We start from the raw sequence: 13,227 nt of genomic DNA, 5'->3' as shown, positions 1-13,227 counted from the left end.
CAACAGGCGCGCGGGGGCCGCGCGCGGGGCGGGGCCGCCGCCGGCGCGGCGGGAACGGCGCGCGCGTGGGCCGGGATCGGGACCAGGACCGCGCGGGGGGTGCGGGGAGAGACGGAACCCTCCTGCCCAGGGAGAACCCCCGCGCGGCCGGACGGGCTCCCTGGTGGCGTGGCCTCGCGCCGGCTTTGGAAGTCTCTGGGATTGGCTGCGGGACTCGGACTGCTGCGGGACGGGGTGTGAGGAGAGGCAGAGCCTCAGCTGGACGAGAGGACATAGTCTTAAGCTGTGCCAGGGGATGTTTGGGTTGGACGTTTGGGGGAATTTCTTCACTGAAAGGGTGGTTAAGCATTGGAATGGACTGCCCAGGAAGGTGGTGGAGTCGAGGTGTTTAAGGAAAGACTGCAGGTGCTACTCAGTGCCATGGTCTAGTTGACATGGTGGTGTTCGGTCATAGGTTGGACTCGGTGATCTGAGAGGTCTTTTTCAACCTGATTGATTTTGTGATTCTGTGGAGGGGAAGGGAAACTTTCTCCTGGATCTTCCAGGCTTTCCCTTTCCCCCCTCCCCCCGCCAGTGATGTTAGGTGATCTTACTAAAGCTCTACCTTCTCCCTGCAAACATCACTTCGTACCCTCACATTATCCCACCCACAACGTTATCTCTTTGACTCCCTGCATACGATGAAGGGTTTGCGCTCGGTGGCCGTTTCCAGTTGTCCTATTCTAGAGATTGTATCCGGCAGAAACTCGTCCCATTCATAGTCCCCAAGTCTGTGTTGCCCGTACCGCGGCACATGGAACGATGATTTTAAGCTTTGCCTCTTGAGGGCGTTTCATGAAAACTGAAACTCCGAGCTGAAAAGATACGTCATGAGCTGTGAAAATACTGGGCTGCTGTTTCTGCAGAATTCCCAAATGGTGCTGAATGGTTGTGTTTAATGGTCCCTTTATCCTTTATTCAAGCTGCTGTTCTTCTGGATTTTTTTGTTTGCTGGCATATTTTCTGCTTTGACTGCTTGATGTTAATGAAAGACTCAATAAAGTTGGGATATGTGTGTGAGCTCTCAGGAAATGGGATTTTAACTTTATCCCTAGAAACTAGTTATTTTAAAGCTACTTTATATATACCTCTAACAATTAGTAGCTAGAATAGAGTAGTTAATTAGTAGATTGTAAATGGAGTGTAAATTAATATATTGAATCAAGCTAATCTTTGAATTTGTCCTTGTTTTTTATTATAACTTCACTGTGTTCTTCCTTCAGCATTACCACCTGCATTGACATGTGAACTGGCTCGTTCAAAACAGCATTTAAAATTTCTGCTTGAGCTGTAGTTGCACCTTTTAGTTAGCCTTTAGACATACCCTTGGGCACAGGGGAAATGAGTCGTAGCTTGAGGCACGGTAACTTAAGATGACATGCGGTTTTTCTCAGCGTGGGTTCCCTTGTCACAGTCTTTTAAACATATGCAATGATGCTTCACTCCTGAGAAGTGCTTCCATTTCTGAGAAATGTGACTGTTTTGTGGGCTTGGCTCCCAACTTCTAAACAGAGTCTTGGTTACATCGTATCTCTCATTCTAACACTGCACCAGGATGTTTGACTTTTGCTGTCAGAGTGCCATAAGTTGATTTTTTCCAATGTTACATTCTCTGTGTTGATGACTTCAGAACTGGCTTGCTGGCGTTTTATTTCAACTTCAGTGTTTCAGTACGGTGGTCTTTTCTCTCTTTTTTTATTTCTTTCCCTTCTGTGTGAATAAGCTAAAGTGAACAGAATGGTACATTTTGTTTTACTATCCTGTATCTGACAGGCTTGCTTTGATATCTTTCTGTTTGCCCCTCCATAAGGTTGGGGAATTATTCTTATAAAGTGTTTTACAAGTTCTCGAGGGGACGAATGGGGGACTTCACTTTACTTTTGTGTTCTTAAAGGTAAAAGTTTACTTGTTAGGGCAACAGTAAACAACTTGCTAGGTTGGAAAATTTAACTTAGTGGCAAGAGGTTAATGGGTGTAAAACAGTGCCCTCCTGAAAAACCGAAATCAAGTTTATGCAAAAAAGCATATGGCAGATTAAAAAAATGGTGATGTGATTTAGGGTTAGGGGATTTAATGTAGATTTGAAGCATAAGAGAAATAGAAGAACAGCAGCAAATAGCTAATTTATTGTATTTGCTTAAATACTTCTGAAGTCCAGAGGGAATAGTGAGTGAGCCTAGTAGGCCATGAGCAAGTCAAGAAAAATAAAAGGTATTAAAGGAATTTCTCACTTGATGAAATACTCTGAGTGGCTGAAATATCTGAACAGGAGGTTCTGGAATGATGTAATGCACAAACAGGTTAGAAAGACCAGGCCACCTATTTTTCAGAGAACATGAGTGGAAGCTGAACTGATAAGAAAATTATTCAGCTTCATACCGAGGGACTAAAGCATAATGAAAGTACTTGTTTAAATAATATAATAATAGTAATGAAAAAAATGCTGATCTAAATTGCAAAGCAAAGGGGCAGCATTATAATAGCAAGCCAACTTTTTTCCACTCAGAAGAAAAAAAAAATCTAGTCTGTTACAATTTTTAAAGTCTGTCAAGCAAGTAAGTGGATTATACTGCCCAATGTTATTTCCAAGAATGAACATGGAGTTTTCAAGATACAAAATGCCAGCAATAGATTGCAAAGCCTGTAGAAATATCAGTACTTCTAAGTTACATTGGAGAAGGTAGAGTGATTCTGGAAAAACAGCAAAGATAAGTTTAAACTAAAAACTCAGTGGAAATCTCTGCTAAATATAAAATCTGTGGAACAGTAGGACTGGAAATTATATTATACCACCTCATGAATATCTTGAACTGCATTAAACATCATACAGGCTTAATAATTCATTTTGAGGATAAAAAATAGAGGCAGTCTAAGACAGGTGACATTAAATTTCCTTTCCCCAGAATTGGTTTATAAAGGATGGTGGTAGTAGGAGGATATGAAAGAGTGTTAGAAAGTGATGGTAGACTGGACATCATGGGGTCACTTCTGTTGGTTCATTTGTGTAAGACAGGAGTAAATGGAGTTCAGTGACATAGAAGAAATTTTGAATTGGGATAATGTGAATACTTTCTTGAAACATAATTAGTGCTTAGGGTCATGAGGAGACAGAAGCCAGAAGCATTGGAACTGAAAGAAATACAACTATTCCTGGAGGTGTATGAAGAGTAATAGACTCTGAGTTTGCAGAGTGTGACAGAAGGCTTGAGATTTAGCTAGTCACCAGCTGCTGACAGCTTTCCTTATGATCCAGAGTAATTATTTTCTCTTTTTTCATTTTTATTTGGTAGTTCAGACTGCTTGTCAGGCTCAGCAGGAGGATTCGTATGTTCTGCAAGAAGCTAACTGGTTTGATACTTTATTTTAAGTAAGGTTGAGATTAAATGTAAGTGATATGTCAATTCTAGAACCATAAAAGAAATAATCTGTGACTAAACATCCTGAATGTATTTATCTCCAAACAACGCATTGCAAGACTACCAAATTTAGTGCTATGGTTATACTTGAAAGCAAATTCACCAGTTGAATTATGAAAATGTCATTTTGGCAAACAAGCCACCTACTGGTGACACACAAACCGCAGTGTACCTATAAGTAAAGTCAGGTAATAATGTTGTGATTATTAGATTGTTATGGGTTTTGTCTGAAGTAGGGTGAGATTGCCTCTTAAAAGATACAAGGATTCCTTGTAGAGCTTCTATATGATCCCTTCTTCAACTGGCCTATGTGTTCCTGTTCTATCTTTTTTTTTTTTTTTGTATTGAGAAGTGATCAGAAAGGAGAAAGATGTGTCTCTCTGTGCTGCGTGTTGGATTCAAGAGCTTTTGGTAGGAGGGGTACTAGGGAGGAAAAATGAGTATAACCAAGCTTTAAAGTGCCTGTGGGTTTTTTCTTGATGTGGCTGATGCATCAATGTTATATGACTCTTTTGGTTGCTGATGTCCAAAGTTAGTATAAAATCAGTAGAATTTTGACTTACTGTTATTTTGTGGGTTTGCACACGCCTTGCATAGTGCTGAGTCACAGCAAATAATACAATTGTTGCAGGCAAATTTGTCATCACAGGAAGGATAAGGTAGCTTTGGTTTCTGTATCTTCTGATATTCCCAACCCCACAAAAAAGTTGCTTGAAACTACAAAGTCAACTTAATTAATAATTTACTTTATTTTTAACTCAATTTGTATTAAAGTGTCAGGGATTTCTATTTTTCATTATGCGAAATGCTGAAAGGTGCACTCTTGTTCTCTTGTAAAGACTGTTCAGGGCACATTAGGGTGTTAGCAATTTTAGGGTGATCTTTTTTCTGACAAATGATGACTGTCAAATGTTGTTTTTAAAACAGTCTCTTTTTCAGATATGACCTTACAGAAAATACATTGTTGGCCAGCCCATTCTGTAAGTGTAGGGAGGATGTGCTGTAATCTTAATCAAAATACAAATGTATCTCTGCTTTAAAAGAAAAACAGATTACATTACACAGGAATAATCACTTCTGTTGTTTCATGTAGATGGGCACATTAACGTGAGGTTATTTTTTTAATGTTAGTATAATCCTGTGCGGCTGAAAAGTTTAATTCCCCATCACTAGCTGCTTTGTTTTATGACTTGTGGGAACTTTTTGGTTGCAGGTTGATTGTGGACTGCAGAAAATAGAAACCTCATAGAAATGATTTTTTTTTTCATTTAAACAGATTTATTGCATTGCAGTGTCTTCGAATACAGTAAAGGAGTTTTGCATTTTCAACTCAGATCAGAAAGTCTCAGGTAACAAATTTGAAGAAGTTTTCATTTTAAGTTGACCTGGCTTTGACAGTCAGGTTTTTTTTGCCCTCTTGCTCAAGTTAAAAGCTTTCTGGAACTTGGAAAGCTGTATCTGCTGCCTTGTTAAGTTAAAGTAGACCTTTAAAAAATGGAACTGAAAACATGTTGGAAATGTCTTTATGATAGAAAATGTATAGTGAAGTGCTGGATATACTGTGTATAATCTTTTACTGGGGGGAGTGTCCTCTTCTTCCACCAAATATTGTAAATGTATTACTGCTTAATGTCCTCATCAGTGTTTCTTCAAAAAAGAAAGAAAAAGTGCATAATCCTCAAGCTTTTAAAAATTAAGTGTCTGTTTATGTGGCTGTCAGTGTGCTTAGATAGTAGTACAGGCTGATGTGTCATATCAGTTTCTGAGACAGCACCAAGTGTCAAGTAATTCTATTTCTGTTAGTGGTTGTTTTTTGCTGCAACCAGAAATATGCTTCCTTGTTTTTTTGTTTTGACTGTGGGGTTTTTTTAGTGTAAAGAAGATCAGGGGCCTGGCAAGCTGGTATTGGCCTGATTTTAAGCACATGCCTTAATAAATACCTATTTTTGTAACCACAGAAAATTTTTCTGAATGTTACCTGGGAGTATAATTGTTTTACCCTTCAAGATTAGTAATTCTGCAGAAATACCTTTGATATGGTGTCTTATTTTAACCACATTTTCATCTTGTCAAGATGAGGTGTCAAAATGGGACATCCCTGCAGACTTGACGTCAAGTGGCCTTGACATTGTTCAGGCAACACAATCTATTTTTTTCTCCATTTTTTTTTGTTTGCTTTTGAGCAACAGTCAATGTTGAGGTTTGTAATTAGTCTGTAATATCACATTCCATATTGTGCAGTGTTGTTTCTTTTCAGGCCTTGTATTAATTGTTTTAAGATTATTCTCATTATTAAGCAGGTACCAGTCCAACTTGCCAAGTGGCCTAAAGCTAAATTAGCTGTAGATTAGGTGGGTTAGTACTTGTTTGCTCTTTGACAGGTTTATAAAAGTGCTGGAACAGAAGCAGTTGTGAATTAAGGCCTACCGCTGGGCAGGGAAAAATGCTAGGAGGACTAGGAAGCCTGCAAAATAAAGCAGATTTGACAAATATGGAGATGGGCAGCAGTTCCATGAAGAAGTCCCCTTCTTGTTTCCAGTTTTTAATCTTCTGGCCTTTTGTGTAGCAGAAGGTGGTGATTTAATTTCTTCTCCATCGTTCTCCTGTGATGGTTGCCCTAGGAGTGTGGGTCCCTGCTGTTCTGCTGCTGCAGCTTCCATAAACCACAGAAAATGAAATTCAGACAATTTTGTTTCCTTCTAAGTGCTAGGGTTTGATATATCATCAGCAAAACTTACTTTGCAGGTCTTTGCAGATACTGTAACTGTTAATTTTATGGTGCCTCTAAGACATGTTTCCCCATCCCATTTTACAGCTAGAGAAGGTTAAGCATAGGTTTGAGAAATTGGCTGTGCTTGAACAATAGCTTTTTGTAGATGAGATGATTAAATATCCTTTCCTCTAGATGTCCTGAGCTTTACAGGAGTCTGAAGCCATTTGAAATTAGAAAGTAATACCTGTCCCTCAGGTCATATGGGTGTTTCTACTGATGGGCATTCCAATAGACCCCTGTAATCCAGTATGTTTTGGTAAATAATTTTGGAAAAGAAGCAGATACATCCTCACCAAAATGTTAATCTGGCTGAGCTGGTTTTTCAGACAACAGGAGGTGACAGTGAAGAGTGAAGTCAGTCTGCTGTTTTTCTTTTAATTTCTTTTTTCCCCTCAGATAGCACTATCAACAGTATGGAGACTTGGTGGATGTGTACATAGGATTTTGCTCTCAAAGTTTTTCCTGGGAAATAGCATGAATCTCAGATGATGTTTTTTATCATTTTATCATTTTTATCATTTTATCATTTATCTATGCCCTGTATAATTCATGGTTCTATTATGAAGACCTTTGATTGTCTGTCATCTCCTAGAAATCTAACTGTTTACTTCCACAAGATTTAAGTAGTTCTGTTAGCATTCTGATCTGTTGCCTTTGAATTACTAAAAAGCAAATTAGAAGGACTTTCTAAAATCTGTGCTTCATGGGAAAAAAAAAAACTTAACACATTTGTGGCCAAAATGTTGAATTTGTAGAGAATGTGTTGTTGAGAGCAAAGAATGATCAAGTGCTACTTTCAAGTTAGTTTCTTTAAATTGGAGAGGTTTTCTAGTCTCACACTAAAGAGTGTCAGAGGGTGATGCATCCTGTAATCACACCTCAGTGAACTGCTCAAACATCTGTCCAGGCTGTGCTGTAGGTATTTGGCACTATGTCAAGATTGTGATGTAGCTTCTCTAGGAAGTGTAGAGTCCCGCGGCAGAGCCAATACACAAGCTAAAATCTCCTTGGAAGTAAAGATGTTTGTACATTGATTACCTTGAGTGATTCCAGCTTCTCTCACTGCTTAGAGTTCTGTCCTGGCAGTGCCATTTCCAGCATGGGTTGTCCTTTCAGGGTTGTTTCCCTCTCTCTGTGGCAGGAATCAAAAGGAGAGACAGCAGTTTGACAGCACACCAGAGCTCACAAATTTGCCTCCAGTGAGTCCTTTCCTTCTGTCAACTGCTCTGTTAGTTAGGAAATGTACACTGATATGGCAGATCATGGACGTTTAGACACTTTTTTTTCCACACTGTTTCTCTTCAACCTCCTTCTCTGCCTTAATTTTCAAGTCTTCTGCTTCCGTTATACTCCTATTAGAAGGTAGAATGTCTTGTATAGGTTTGCTATTCCCACTCCTACTTCCAAAGAAGGAAAGTTTGTCTCCAGCAGTCTTTAATATCAACTGTGTATTTCATAATCTTGATTTCAGCTCTGTATACATGGTGTATATGTATACTCTTACATTTAAAAAATGTATGTGGTTATATATACTATTACGCAGGTCTTGATTCATAAGGGCTTTATTTTTACATCTTGGTACCTCTGACGTATGGAATATTCAAGAGTATTAGTCACATGGCATTCCTTCTGGCAAAGCTCTTAAGTCTAGTGACAGTGATATCTGATTTAAGAAGGCAGGGAGTTCATTTTTGTTGCTATACAGATGATTGCTTGGGACAAGGTAGGTCATGGCAATAAGTGACTCTGTACTTCCCAGTGCTTCTGAATTTCTTTTACTTGATGAGCAAGGAGAAATGCAGTACTTTTTATTTCCCCTAGAAGTGTGTGCTTGGAACACATGGACATCTGGTAGGGTTCTTGTCTTAATCAGCAAAAAATTGAGATCATATTTTCCTTAGAGAAATGCAAACATTCGGGAATAGACAGTTTAATTTTACTAAATTTTTTTTTAATGGTAGCCAAACTGAGGAGGAGAAAGTGTCGTATGGGGTTTGAGTGGTGTTGCACAAAAGCCTGAAAATACACCATGAAAGTTCCTTACCAGGTCTCCAGAGGTTTTTATTTGTAGCCAGGAGTATAAAAAATGTGGACAATACTGTGCTATCTTTAGGAAAGAAAAGATGTGTAGAACATTTCCATGACAACCACCACAGATTTTCACCAGAAGTAGCATTAATTTTGACAATGCAGAGAAAATCCAGGGTTTGCTATTTGCTACATGGGTGAACTTAAAGTGACCATTGAAAGATTTTCAGCTAAGTCACAACAAAGCTGCTGAAGGCCCATTTGAAGTTGGTTTGCTTAGTTGCTTAGTGTGGGGGAAAGGCTGCATCCTGAAAAATGGAGGAGGAGATTTATAGCAAACAATCCTTGGATGACTGTAACAGCTAATATAGAAGTGTTGTATTTTCAGTCCTGAAAAGCCATTGTGTGCTCACACACTTGAGTAGGTCTGAAGATGTTAGCAGCATGTCTGGGCTAGATGGAATCCCTGATGGGGTCATTGAATTTTTCATCAGTAGTCAGGAAACCAGTAAAAGAATGGTGAAGAAATAATTGATTTTATGATCTATTCAGGACATAAAAGTTAGTTTTAGAAAATAACTATGGATTTAATAGTTATACAGGTTAGATTGGCAGGTATGTAAAATGGATATGTGGCTATGTGCTGGGATTTTGCTTATTTGCCTGCTATAAAATACGTTATTGAACTAATTGCTAGTTGAATTGGTAACTTCTCAGTGGTGGAGGGAGTTTAATTTTTTCACCTTTAATAAAAGAAACTCTTCCCAGTCATTTGGTGGCAGGCATTTGTACTCCCAGGTAAAACACAATATACTATTTTGAAAGGATTTTAAGTATACAGTTTACTCAGAAGATAGAGGAAGGGGTTAGTCAGCAAAATGAACTGTCTTGAAAGTCAGAAATGAGCATAGCCAAAAGTTGTGGCTAAAGCTTGTAAAGGGTGTAAGAAGTAGAAGATAATTCTTGTGAAACTGTTGGGTAGAGGGGTTGAGGTAAAATCAGAGGGAGAATTCAAATAAATCCTGTGTCTGTGTTTTCAATAAATGAAACAATGACATAAGGTACAGAAGGAGTGAGCTAATAGAACTCTGAAAGGAAAATGGAAATTATTACCTTAAAGTCAGAAGCAAAATTAATCAAAAGAAAATTAATATGCAAGTTGGGAGATGAGGGGAAACTAGTTAAAAAAACACAGTAAGGAAGAATACACTAAAGAAACTTATGATGAAGTTGGTACTGTCATTGAAGTTTTAAAACAGTAGAACATTATATGGAGAGACTACATAATAGAAATTAGATGAATTTCAGTTTTAAGGGATGAAGATGTTCCCTGTCAAGGATTTATTGAGATTAAGAACTTGTAGGGGTTGAAAGTGAAGGTGTGAAAGGACCACAGGAATTTATCAAAGTCCTGAAATCCCAAATAAGGGCAAATACAGTCTTGTGAGTTTGAGAAGACAGGTTTCAGGCAAAAATGGAGAATTATTAATAACGTTATGGAGTGCCTGAGATCTTGTCTGGAATGTGGCATGTGCCCGTGTTTGTTCATGTTCAGGAGCAGAATGACTGGAGTGTCTGCAAAGCCATTTTCTGTTTGGCATGTCCTTTTAGCTCATGGTTGTCCATCTGGTGTTTCAGTTCATCTTGCTAATTCTAAAATACGCCAAATGTTTTGTTCAAAATATTTTAGGAACAAAAGAAATTCTGAGTACTTGTTAGCCTGAACTTCTTTTTACAGTTAAAATTCAGGGCTTCTTCAGATAGTATGTAAGTTTAATATACAGGTAGTAGTCACTTGAACTAAAAATGGGAAGAAAATGTAGTTGCCAAGCATACTGTAAGAAACACAAACACTTAAAACACAAACACGTAAACACAGGAAGAAGGGAATCTCAAAGATGTTAAGAATGATGTAGGGAACTTCTGTCATTCTGAGATTTATCTTTTTGTAGTACCTTTATTTAAAAAAAAAAAAAAGTAATTTCCAGAACAGCCTTTTCAGCAAAATTAGGCTGCTGAATTACCTGCCTGTATGCTCAGGTTTTTATGTTGCATTTGGTGCAAATTGTGACTGACTGATAATCAATATAGTAGTTTGTGTTCCTGAAGAGTTTTTTAAATTTCAGTTGTCAGAATACAATAACTCTTGAAGTGATGTCCAAAATGTTTTCTGTTAAAGTAAGTTCTGATCGTCAGAATTCTTCAAATTGATTGTCAGATAGCAGCAACTTAAAAAGAGGCTCTAACAAGAAGCACATTTGAGTATCCTCTTTATTTTTTTATTCTCTTAAAATTCTTTGTGCTAACTGAAAGAAGAGGAGGTTAGAGCAGACTTGATTTGATGTATTTTTAATAGGAAACCTTAGCTGTTGAGAGTCTGTATGCATTCACATTGCTCCATTTTAAAGTAAAAAGTGCACAGGAGATCATTTATCGTCTGGTGATGCTGGGCTTATGGAATTTGAGATAGGTAGTGTATTTTATACAATGCGTTAGGGCATTCGAAAGAGAGCTTTAAAGCCTTGTAGAGTAACTTTATGTATGGTGTAGCTCCCTAAATTTTGTGTTACAGATAGTTACAATGTATTGAAGATCATGCATCTCTATGAAGATGCATGGAAATCCTGACATGTTGAGAATTTGATTCCCAACCCCTTTTGGAATTAAGGGGGTGATGAAAGGAGAGAAGTAGCAGCAGAATGGAGCACTAAGAGTAGAGACCTGATCCACAGCCCATTGATTTCAGGGGGATGTGTTCTTTCGCACAGTATTATACCTACTGTTTTATGCTAAGCAACTCCAAAGTGTGGTGGTGTACATGTGAAAATTTTCATGGGTAGTTAAAAATGCTGATCCACTGAGTTACGTAAGACAGATGGTACTTGGAAAGCACAGACTGAAAAAAGGCCCCTCTACATAAACAGTGACAGGATTAGAGACTGGGGGTGGGGAGGAGGGGAACAATAGCACTGCTTTCTTTGCAGAACAGAGCATTTTCAATGGTTAAACCATCCTCATCGAAAATTTTTCTTTTCAGTTCTATTTCCTTGTAGGCCTTGTCTGGATAGAAAGAACACAGGGTTTCTTCAACAGGGTTTTGTTAAATTTACTTAAAGTGTGTATTGGAAGTTCAGAAAAAAGCCCCTCTACTGACTCGCAAAGTCATCATGACTGGGCTTCGCGAACGAAGATTTGGGAAGGGCTCTACCCATGTTTGTTGCAAGCGCGTTGGTGGCTAAAAAGGCCAATACGAGACAGGCATGTCCGGTTGCAAAAGGCACAGCAGAAAGACTCCTTAGGAGGTATATTCTGCAAGACATGATACTTTCTGCGTTGTCTTTTCTCCTCAAGGGTGATCCTGCGTTCTTTCTCAAAGGCATCAGCAGCGTTATAGATGGTGTGTCTCCAGACCTCCTGGTTGGAGGCCAGAGTAGACCAGTTATGTTGATCAATATGGCCAAGGCGGAGATGTTGTTTCAGGGAGTCCTTGTATCTTCTCTTTGGGGCTCCTCTCATGTGGCAGCCAGTGGCAAGTTCACCATAAAGCAGGATCTTAGGGAGGCGGTGGTCCTTCATCCTTGAGACATGCCCTGCCCAACGGAGCTGTGTTCTCAGCAACATGGCCTCAATGCTTGTGATTGCTGCTTGTTCTAGAACAGATGTATTGGTCACATGATCTGACCAGTGGATGTTTAGGATTGTGCACATATCTTCGCAAAGTAAATCAAGCTATAAAGCACCTAAGACACCTTTACTTCTGAGTGAAGACAGGGGTATGTAAGTAATTTGGCTAATCCTCTGTGTGGAGAAATGCTAAAAATCAGTTGTGCCGTTTTCTTTTTAGCCCAGGCTATATACTTTGCCTTATAGACCTCAGTTCTTTCTTAATAACATATTTTACTTACTCTCTGCAGCCTCAGAGAATAAAATATAGGTTTGTTCAACTGAAGTGAAGAACTGGCACACCAAAGTGACAATTCTGTGAAATTTTGCTTTACACCTTCTAAATTGTTGGAAGTTAGGTGATGGGATATAGGGAGGCAGTGGCTGGAAATTCATGGCTACAGATTTTGAGGAGTGGAGACAGAATATGAAATGATGTGTTGAAGAGTAATTTTTTCTGTCTTCTCTTTTTATTTGTATTGTGAAGGAATCATGACGACCTCAGGAAAAGAGAATTTCCGACTGAAGAGCTACAAGAACAAATCTCTGAACCCTGATGAGATGCGTCGCAGGCGGGAGGAAGAGGGTCTTCAGCTGCGGAAGCAAAAGAGAGAAGAGCAGGTAATGCACGGCACTTGTGGTAACCGGGACCAGTCCTGAAACAGTCTTGTCTTGCATTGTCTTTGGCTTTTGCTTCTCCCAAACCCTTTCTTAGTTGTTCCTGCCCTCAAAGTTCATAGGTAGTCAGTCTGAAATCAGAATCACTTGCAGACTTCACTGCCTCTTCTGCAGGCTCTACAAGACTGAGTGACTGCTCCTCATTCACTCAAGTGCAACATTGGCCAGAGCAGCCTAAAGATTTCACAGAACTGTCTGACCTTGCACTGAAGGTGATTGAGGAACTCCTGTTTTGTTCTTTGTTTATTTATTTATTTATTTTCCTCTGAGTTGTGGTGGCTCTAATCTGTTCAAAGAGTGGTAAGCTGAGTTGAAATGGAAGGAAACATTACAGCTAGAATAGAAGGATGAAAAGATATGACCAAGTCCTTAGAAGATGCAGTAGTGGTTTTCTTGAGGGAAGAAATAATTTGTTGACCTAGTTCTTCTCAGGTTGTTGTCTTGACGTTTCAATTAATTTTTTTGTTTGGTGGAGTTTCTTGGTTTTTTTGTGTTTTTTTTAGCTGAACAACGTCACAAAAACAACCTCAGGCCTCTGAATTTTCTTATAACTTGACAATGTATAAATTTTAGTTTAAGATTACATTTTTGGACATTCGTTGAGCTTGAGTGGGCACATCATACAGTGGT

The 13,227-nt window shown here is 38.9% G+C and overlaps 1 protein-coding gene across 4 annotated transcripts in view; it reads left to right on the top strand.

Annotated features, from left to right (window-relative positions):
* The window catches only part of KPNA1 (karyopherin subunit alpha 1), a 54,963-nt gene that overhangs the window by 5,296 nt on the left and 36,440 nt on the right, over positions 1-13,227 (top strand). Inside the window, exons 1-3 of one of the 4 annotated variants that reach the window (XM_027681313.1) lie at positions 11,354-11,417; positions 11,976-12,029; positions 12,407-12,540. In XM_027681313.1, coding sequence (XP_027537114.1) covers positions 12,412-12,540 — 129 coding nt within the window. In that variant the 5' untranslated portion in view covers positions 11,354-11,417; positions 11,976-12,029; positions 12,407-12,411. Of the gene's footprint in view, positions 1-4,786; positions 4,805-7,369; positions 7,428-11,353; positions 11,418-11,975; positions 12,030-12,406; positions 12,541-13,227 lie in introns of those variants that run through there. The other 3 variants (XM_027681311.1, XM_027681312.1, XM_027681310.1) reach the window with 3 other exon arrangements.

The sequence above is a fragment of the Neopelma chrysocephalum genome, unplaced genomic scaffold (assembly GCF_003984885.1).
Source record: "Neopelma chrysocephalum unplaced genomic scaffold, ASM398488v2 Primary Assembly neopelma1_60, whole genome shotgun sequence".
NCBI lineage: Eukaryota > Metazoa > Chordata > Aves > Passeriformes > Pipridae > Neopelma > Neopelma chrysocephalum.
The sequence above is the reverse complement of the archived record's forward strand: the minus strand, read 5'-3'. Positions and strand labels throughout refer to the sequence as shown.